This window comes from Octopus bimaculoides, chromosome 6, assembly GCF_001194135.2.
Source record: "Octopus bimaculoides isolate UCB-OBI-ISO-001 chromosome 6, ASM119413v2, whole genome shotgun sequence".
Taxonomy (NCBI): Eukaryota; Metazoa; Mollusca; class Cephalopoda; order Octopoda; family Octopodidae; genus Octopus; species Octopus bimaculoides.
Genome location: NC_068986.1, coordinates 3,235,819 through 3,246,115, shown reverse-complemented (window position 1 = coordinate 3,246,115; position 10,297 = coordinate 3,235,819). Strand labels below are relative to the sequence as shown.

General features: G+C 37.8%; 1 protein-coding gene across 2 annotated transcripts in view; it reads left to right on the top strand.

Moving 5' to 3' along the window:
- The window catches only part of LOC106883423 (uncharacterized), a 10,854-nt gene extending 7,234 nt beyond the window's left edge, over window positions 1-3,620 (top strand). For both annotated transcript variants that reach the window (XM_014934419.2, XM_052968558.1), the window contains one exon: window positions 993-3,620. In XM_014934419.2, the coding sequence (XP_014789905.1) occupies window positions 993-1,142 (150 nt within the window). In that variant the 3' untranslated portion in view covers window positions 1,143-3,620. The remainder of the gene's footprint in view (window positions 1-992) is intronic.
- Window positions 3,621-10,297: the final 6,677 nt, after the last annotated feature.

The following is a 10,297-nucleotide window of genomic DNA, read 5'->3' as shown; positions in this document are numbered from 1 at the left end:
TGAAAAAAGTAAATTAAACGAAGCTATGGCTTAATCAGCCAAAGGAGTAAATATAAACAACTGAATACTTGTCAGTGATTGGTTGAAATTATCGAAATAAGACAATTTTTTACATGAAATAAATTCGAATACAAAAATATTTTTCTGTTCTATAACACAAAATAGATAAGTATACGAAGTTTGAAAGTCTTTCGGTACCAAAAGCACTACGTAAAACATTAATGAAAAATGTGGCCCCCGTTTTAAAAAAGATCCATATGTATTTGTGTGCCTGTGTTTGTCCCCCACCATTGCCTGACAACCGATGCTGGTGTGTTTATGTCCTCGTAACTTAGTGGTTTGACAAAGAGAACGCTAGAATAAATACTAGGCTTACAAATAATAAGTCCTGGGGTCGATTTTTTCGACTAAAGGTGGTGCTCCAGCATGGCCGCAGTCAGATAACTGTAACAAGTTAAAGATTAAAAGAATATACACACTTAAGTACATGCATATGTATGTATTTATGTATGTATGTATGTATGTATGTACGTATGTATGTATTTATGTATGTATGCGTGTGTATCTTAGTCTTTATTTTCCCACTGCTTGACGATTGGTAAGAAAAAAAAAGCGACTGATGGCATAAATAATTTTAAATATGGACAAAGGTCGATTTCTTCAACTAAACTCTACATCGTGGTGCCCGCCATATGGCGCAGTCCATTGGCTGAAACAAGTAAAAGAATAAAAGAGTAACTGCTTACCATTTGCCCGTAGTGTATGTAAACTATCTCGTCACCGCCAAAGTGGTCAGCGCAGAATCCGAAGGCTAAGAATAATCGTTGTTGTAGCTTAACTCGAAGTCGACTTTGATCGAGGGAAACAAACATAATCAAAAACATTTAGGAATAATATATTGCAGATTACTTTATCTAATATGTCTTTTAACATTGTATTTAATACTATAGGTTGTTATAATATTTTCTTTTCTTTTTTTTTATATTTTGCAGAATGTTATAGAAAAAATCGGAAATGTTAAGTCTCACAAGGACACCGCAGTTCCTTTTACAATTGTGAAAATCGTGGATTGTGGTCTGGTTGGTATAGAAAAGAAATACCAGCTGACAGAGGCACAGAGCTTGTCCAACAAAGATCTCTAACAAAATCAAAGTGTAACTGTTATAGACAATATGTAATTAGAGAGACACAGAAGTTACTGTTGGGTGGGATATATATTTTATTTTAGATAAAAACCTAATTGTATGTCTGCAAGCTATAAAATAAAATATGCTGGCATGCGTATTTGGCATTGTGCTGTATGTATGTACGTGTGTATAAATGAGCTTGTGATTATATACCAACGTAGGGCGATTAATTTGGCAGAATCGTTACCGCAAGATGGATGGCGGCATTTCGTCGGCCTTTGCGTTTTGTGCTCAAATTTTGCCAAGGTCGACTTTGCCTTTCATCCTATCTGGGTCGATAAAATAAGGACCAGTTGATTCACGAAATTGCTGGACTTGTGCCAAAATTTGAAACCATTTATATACCAGTGTGATGTGTATGGTGGAATACACTTGAGGCATTTTTCATACAGTGAATTCATTGCCGATTTCTTTAATACATCACAGTATGAATACACACATGTGTGTGTATATGTACGCCTGTGTGTGCATATACATAGCATGCTATTGACTCTGTGTGTGTGAGTGATTGTGTGTGTGTGGGGGGGGGGAGAAAGAGTGATAGTGTGTGTGTGTGTGTGTGTGCGTGTGTGAGTCTGCGTGTGTGAGAGAGAGAGAGAGAGAGAGAGAGAGAGAGAGAGTGAGTGATTGTGAGTGACTGTGCGTGCGTAGGTGGTAATTGTTTCTTGAGTAAAGATTGAATTTTTAAAACAGTAACATAGATATATTTCATATTTTCTTTGATTTGTGTAGGAGTGAGTGTGTATGTATGTATGTATGTATGTTGGTGTTTGTATGTATATTGGTGTGCGTGTATTCCAAGCATTAGAAAATGCACACACACACACACACACACACACACACACAAAGATTCATAGATTACATTGATTTGGCTTATTTTTCATCTATGGTGAAGGTGTCTCAGGACCGTATATCCACGACCCTCTTAGGAATATTTGGGTAGAAATGGATGGATGGATAGATGGATGGATGGATGGATGGATGGATGGATAGATGGATGGATTTCAATTTTGCATTCAAATTTTAGTGTAAGATTCTTCATATCCCGACAACGATATTGCATATAAATGTGACAATTTAGTTAAAGGTCATTTCAAACAATCTTATAGGTCAATAGATGAAGCATCCACAGTATTTTCTAACTTTTTAATTATACGAAGCTCTCTGCTGATACTTCGTTGACTTAACTTGACTGAGCAAGTATCAGAGAAGCAAGCAATTGTCTTGGGCTTAGACAGAGCGTAATACTGATTTCAAATGTTGGCACAAGGCCAACAATTTCAGGGAAAGGGGAAACTTGATTACATCGACTCCCGATGCTCAACTTGTACTTATTTTATCGACCCCAAAAGGATGAAAGGTAAAGTCGCCGTCGGGGAACTTTGAGCTCAGACGAAATGCCGGTAAGCATTTTGCCCAGCGTGCTAACGGTTCTACCAGCTCATTGCCTTAGGCAGAGCGTAGTAACAGTCGAACTTTTAGCACGACAGGCAAAGTGCTTGGCGGAATTTTCTGCCGAGGTCTGCTCTGCTTTTCATCCTTTCAAGATCGATAAAATAAATACCAGCTGATTACTGGGGGCCGATGTAATCGACCTCCCCCCTCCTCCCCGAACTTGCTGGCCTTATGCCAAAATTTGAAATGATATTAGTTCAATTCACCTCCAGTTAAACTTTGTTTTGCCAAATCCGAACATATATTCTCTTCTGATGATCTCTGATACCGGTGTCCGGTATGCAGAGTGTCGATCGACTATACTTGCACAAGCAATCTGTTTCCAAGTCTCTCTTCAGCCGAGGCAAAGCACAATACTCTCGAGATATTCCCTATTGCAAGGTCAGAAGTGCGTGTCTCTTGCATTAGAGATCTTAGTAAGTGCTTTAGGATTGCGACTCTAAACCACTTCCACAAGTGACGTTGTTAGAAGACCTCATCTCTATCTCCTTCTACTGAATGTCACCTTCATATGCCAGTAATGGTAACCGATAAAGGAGAGTTAACGATAGTGTTAAGTTTGCAATATTTCAAACCAGTTGCTTGCGATAAACACGTGTCTCTTAGTATATACGGAAGATAAAATTTTAATATTTCTTTTTGTATATCCATTTCTCTTTCTCTCTCTCTCTTTCTCTCTCTCTCTCTCTCTCTCTCTCTCTCTCTCTCTCTCTCTCTCTCTCTCTCTCTCTCTCTCTCTCTCTCTCTCTCTCTCTCTCTCTCTCTCTCTCTCTCTCTTTCTCTCTCTCTGTTATCAGTTAAAAACATTCGGCTGACACTCTACTAAGGCACCTTTAAATATCTTAAATCCATCTTTTTGAATATTTTATTTTTAGATGGACGTATCCTATGCGCCCACGAAACTTTAAGTCACTCGGAACCGAGTCAAACTATTGTTAATACATATTCGTGAAAATATAATAAAATATTGAAGTGAAATATTTTGTAGTTTTGCTTTATTTATATATTTATTCATTTATTTACTTTGTAAATTTGAGTTGAATATCCTGGAACAAATATAAACTCCTGGTTAATCGAGTCAGCGACATAGATTCTCTTCCTGGCTGAAGTTATTACACTTTAAACGGGGCAGCAAGGAGACTCTATACGGTTAATGAACTTGATAGAAATAGTAGTTAAGTTAAATTTCTCATGAAGCCATAGTTTACGATTTAGACAAAAGGAAAAATACGTTGGGTAATGTAGTTCTGGATATATTGTCTGAAAATAAGCGATGGCTACGACTGGAACTCTGCTTGACCAGAGTTCACCTGGAACTAAACACCTAAAACTTACAACAGTTACTTTTGCCAGACATTGACATAACATGAAAAGGTGTCATAACATCGGAGCCCAAACAGTTTAGACTGTGCTTATTCCTACTTAACACCAGCACTTTCGATACTTTCATTTTCAGATGTTTTCTCTTAGATTTAAAACTTAATTCTCTTTCCAAGTTTTGGTACAAGGCCCGAAATTTTGAGGGGATGAGTAAGTTGATTACATCAACACTCAGTACTCGATTTGTACTTTCTATCGAATAGTGAAGGAAAATTGATCTCAGTACACACTTATAAAACAAAACGATGTTTTTTATCATTTATGACTGTTTACCGTATTGACCAAACTATATCGCTGGTCACAACGAGCTTTCAATTCTTTCTTCTTGACTGCGCCTTTTCCATCTTGACCGAAATCATTTAACAATTCAGCAAAATGGTTAGAGCGGAGCCGATGGGGTTGGACACAATAAGAGTGATGAGGGGTAAAGGGACAAGCGAATCGTGGGCGTTTGAACGAAGCTCCATTAGTGTACCGATAGAAAGAAGAAAGAAAAAAACAAGAGAAAAGAAGCAGCACGTCTGTGGGTCAGAGGCCGGAACACGTCTGTGGGTCAGAGGCCGGAGCACGTCTGTGGGTCAGAGGCCGGAGCGTATCAATGATTTTATACCAATCAGTCCAGTGGTTCTTCTCTGGATGCAGTCTACGATGCCTATATGCGTAGCAATAGCAACACCTCTTTTATGGGAGCCGGCCCCGCTCCTATTGATCATATGTTTTGGTGATTATCTTTTATCTTTTATCTTTTACCTATTTCTGTCATTAGACCGCGACCATGCTGGGGCACCACCTTGAGGAATTTTCAGCTGAATGAATCGACCACAGTACTTATCTTTTTTATCAGTTTCCCTCTACCAAATCCACTCACAAAGCTTTGGTCGACCTAAGGCCATAGTTGAAGACACCCAAAGGTGTCACAGTGTGAGACTGAACCTGAAGCCATGTGGTTGGAAAGCAAACTTCTTACCTCACAGCCACACAACCGCACCTGCGCCTATACAATATACATTGATTATTGGCTTAGTTTCATTCCTTCAGACAAGATAGCTGTCAATGGATCGGGCGATTATAATGACCTTTTGTCCAAAACGACCATTGCACAGCTAATATTTGCATAACCAAGATGTTTGAATTCTAAGACTTTTTTGTCACTCAACGTTGATTTGGTCAAGAAGAACTCACCGAAATTATTCAACAAAAAACAATATAAACAGAAACATTGTATTTTTCATTTCAGTTAGAAAATGGTTAATTTAACTGATAAAGTGTTTTAGTTCTATATTAGTTACGACTTCAAACAAAAGAAACAACTAACTCTGCCAATACCGCCGGCCAAACCTTGGTATCAAACGTGGAGAATGAATACAATCAATTAATTGGACCCCAGTATTCAACTGCTACGTATTTTATCGACTCCAGGAATATGAAAGACAAAATCGACCTCAACGGGATTTGAAATTAGAAAGTAAATGTATACAACTATAATGATTTCAGTCGCATACCTTTAAGTTTAAATCAATAGAATTCATCTCAGTACATCACTGTTTCTAGTACAACCCTCGCGGAATGAAACTCAAGTTGTAGACTCAATTTTATCTGCTGTGCCCTCTACCCAAACCTGTTAGCTTTGTATGATGACAGAATTGTGAAACTATATATAAAAAAAAATCCGCAATGTTCCCTGTGGTTCTTTATGTTCCAGGTTCGGATCCCACGGAGGTTAACTTTGCTTTTTAAGCCATTCGGAGTCGATAAAGTAAAATATTGATCATTTACTAGAGTCGATAGCATCAACTAACTCCTGCACCGGTCTTAGTTAGAAACAATTCTTACAATGAGAGCAAAGGACGGTGAACTGGCAGAATGGTTAGAGAGTCAAAAATGCCTTGTGGGATTTGTACCACCTTTTTACATCCTAAGTTCATTCCAAGGATAGATTTACCTTTCACTCCTCCTGGGACGATAAAATAAAGTGATAGTTAATTACTGGGACCGACTAATCCCTCCCTTCTAACACCGTTTTCCTTGTGCCTAAGTTAGGAACAACTATTATAAAAGTGAAAGGCGTGAATTTACCTGAGTCGTTAGAGCACTTTTCCGACTCGTGACGTTCTGAGTTCAAATTCCGCCGAGGTCGACTTTGCCTTTTATTGTTTCGGGGTCGATAAATTGACCTGCCTTCTCCCTTCTCGGAACTTCTGGCCTTGTGCCAAAATCAAAATAATAATAATAATAATAAATATTATTATTATTGTCGATAAGGCGGCGAGCTGGTAAAATCGTTAGCATGCCGGGCAAAATGCTTAGCCCGTCGCTACGTTCTGAGTTCAAATTCCGCCGAGGTCGATTTTACCTTTCATCCTTTCAGGGTTGATAAAATAAGTACCAGTTGAACACTGGGGTTGATGTAATCGACTAGTCCCCTCCCTAAAATTGCTGTCCTTGTGGCAAAATCTGAAACTATCATCATTATTGTCGATAAAATAAGTACCAGCTGAGTAATGGCGTCGATGAATCGACTAGCGCTCTCACCCAAAATTGTCCCACTAGTAGAAAGGATAGCACACCGGACATAATGCTTATTTGTATTTCCCCCTCATTACGTTCTGAGTTCAAATTCTGCCGAGGTCGACTTTGCCTTTCATCGTTCGTGATCGATAAAATAGTACCAATTGAACACCGAGATCTAGGTAATCGACTTACTCCGAAATTGCTGGCCTTGTACCAAAATCTATTATTCCAACGTCTGCCAAACATCAGGAAGAAATAATAAACTAGTCATGTAATTTTACCCTCAATTTTTATAAACGAAATAAATTCAAAATACAAAAACAGACATGAAACAAACGATTGTTATCTTAATAATATTTAAGTACATTTGCCGCAGTTTATAATATAATTTTATAATATAACTTTTTAAACGATGATTCATTGAATCATGAGGGAAAAAAATTGTCTGTAGAAACTGGCGGAGGCAGCACTAGCGGTGGCAGCAATAGCGGCATTGACAGCAAAGTTTATAATTCTGGTGAACTTTGTATATGGGGTACGAGGAAAGGAATTTGACATTTTATATCCGATGTGAGATTTCTCTCCTCCGCACACCTCGGCACCCAGAAGGAAAAAAACGTTTCAATCAGGAAATGCGAGAATCTTCATTTTTTTTCACAATATACAATCTTATTCAAATTCGTGAACTTCACACAAATTCTTTCAATGTTTGAATAAGTTACTGGGACGTAGTCATATGGCGATAGAATTTGGCTGAAACATAGCTGTTGTGTGTATGTATGGAGGTAGGATTTCTATTATGGTATCTTAAATTATTGCTTGAATATAGAACGGCAGATTGGTCGAGTCATTTGAGTGCTGTACAGAATTCCTTTCGGTCTTTGGTCCGACTCTCTGCTGTGAGTTCGAAACCCAGCAAGATCAACCTCAAGCTTCTTGCAACCTAAACTGTAACCGATTCATAGTACTATTAACTGCTAATTTTATATTGGCTTCAAATTTGGCACAAGGCTAGCAATTACGGGGGTGGGGGATGAATAAGTCGATTACTTCGATCCCCAGTGATCAACTAGTACTTATTTTATCGATCCCGAAAAGATGAAAAGCAAAGTCGACCCCGACGAAATTTGAACTCAGAACGTAAAGACAACGAAATGCCGGGAAGGATTTTTTCCGGCGTGCTAACGATTTTGCCAGCTCGTAGCCTTCATCTTAATAACATGTTGATAATAAACAAGATTTATACAGCAGTATTTCCCTCCAAGACACTCTTTTGAATATATATATATGGGACATATATATATTCAGAAATTTAAAATGTCTGAACTTGAGCTGATAGTGGCAGTCGATTTTCTCAGTCCAGCCAAAAAAACTGTGCTTCCCAATTTCAGTCGGGGGGATCTATGTTTCCTCGGTTCGATGATTTTATTTGTCGGTCGCAATTCCTGGCAGAAGTGTTATCGATAACAGGGCGGGATTTGAACTTAGAATTCACTGATCTGAAACGGATATTGTAAAGTATCCCAGCCAAAGATCTAACAATTTTGGAAATACACTCACTCTCCTACGCTTGTATTGCGAAAAGATGAAACGCGAGGTTGACCTCGCTGGGTTTCGAACTCACAGCAGAGAGTCGGAACAAAGACCAAAATGAATTCACAGCACTCTAATGACTCGACCAATTTGCCGCCTAAACTCTCGGTCTATTTATGTCAACATTATTTGTGCAGATCTTCCTTTAATAGAGCTTATTTCTGGTAATGTTATCTCTTCATTAATCATCTTTAGCATGTTTCCAGCCTGAAATGTATATTATAATTCGTTTGATTTAGGCGTGGTCAGCAGAAGAGGATATTATATCTATAGCCTCTAAATATACATAACAGTAATGGTTTCATGCCGGCAACGTAAATATATTTTCCTATTTCAATTTCATTAAGTGGAGAGTGTCTTTTGCTTTCATCGTAATATTCTATTGCATATGAAAACACTACATATCATTCAATTCTTCTATAAGCAGCTTATATATCCTTATTGCCCAAATATTGTTCCCTAATCCACACAGTACACTACTCCTACTTAGCCGGTCAGTAACGTCGAGGGAAAGGGTTAAGTCGATTACATTGACCCCTGTGTTCAACTGCTACTTATTTCATCGACACCGAAAGGATGACAGGCAAAGTCAACGTAGTAGGAACAGGAACTCAGAACGTAAAGATGTTCGAAATGCTGCTAAGCAATTTGCCCAGGGTGCTAACTATTCCGCTAGCTTATCGCCCTGTATATTCGACCACATATTAATAGCAATAATGCATAAGTCTTGTAAGCTAAATCAGTTGGTATCCACCAACGAGAGAAACTGATGTAGAGTACTTGCCATCGAGTTTCAGAAAAATTTTATATGGATCAGTGAAATTTCAAAATTTTTCCCGTGCAAGATTTGACCAAATTATTTACAGGGATGTACATCATATCTTCTGGCTATATTTTTGCTATACTCTATAATATTTTACTTACTTCAAGTTTCTGGACATTGGACATGTAGCATTGGCTTGTAGTCTAAGTCCAACAAATCGAGAACCAGTGTTTACTTTTCCGTCCAGTACCTATTTTATCAGTCTTTTGCCAAACCACTAGGTTACAGGGACTTAAACTAGCCAACGCCGGCAACAAGTGGTGGAGAAGGGGACAAACACACATACACACATATATATATAAACACGACGAGCTCTCACAGAATCCATCAACAAAATTCACTCACAAGCTATTGGCGGCCCGAAACAATAACATAAAACACTTAGACAAGACGGCGCACTGTAGGACTGAACTTGAAACAACTTGGTTACAAAACCTATACATCAATAATAAGGAAATAGTCATTGCTATCATTAAAACAATAGTAAATTGTTGGTTGGGGTAGGGTGGGGTGGTGGAGGACAACCGTTGAATACATTGACTGAGTAGTTATTGCGACCCTAGAATCATAAAACGATTATTTATATCGACTTCGAAGGGGTCTGAATCTAGAAAATAAAGGAACTTAACTGGGTATAGAAAGTTGCTTCACCACTCGCCCCGCTGTTCCGCCGTTTCCTCACCAGCCTCAAATAAAAAAAGTAACCATACTCAAGTTGCCGGTTAAATTAAATCCCAAGTCCAAAAATCAAAAGAAAAGCCAGAATTTTTCGAAAACATGGGACACACACATAGGCATACTTCTCTCTCTCTCCCTTCCCTTCTGTGTATATATATATATATATATATATATGCATATTTGTTATACATACATACACACACACGTACATACAGATTATGCATACACACGCACTCACATCGCAACTAATTTCTACAGCTGAGCGAACTGGAGCAACGTGAAATAGAGTGTCTTGCTCAAGAACACAACATACAGCCGTGTCCGGGAATAGAACTCACTCACAACCTAACGATGGTAAGTTCGACGTTCTAACCACTGAGCCATGCGCATTCATGCACACACACACACACACACACACATATATATTATATAAACATATATGTATCATATATATATATATATATATACATATATATATATATGCATATCATATATATGTACATATATATAATATATATATATATATATATATACATATATGTATATACATATATATATGTATATACATACATATACATATATGTATATACACACACATATATATATATACGTATATGCATATATATGTATATACACATATATACATATGTATTTACACATATATACATAT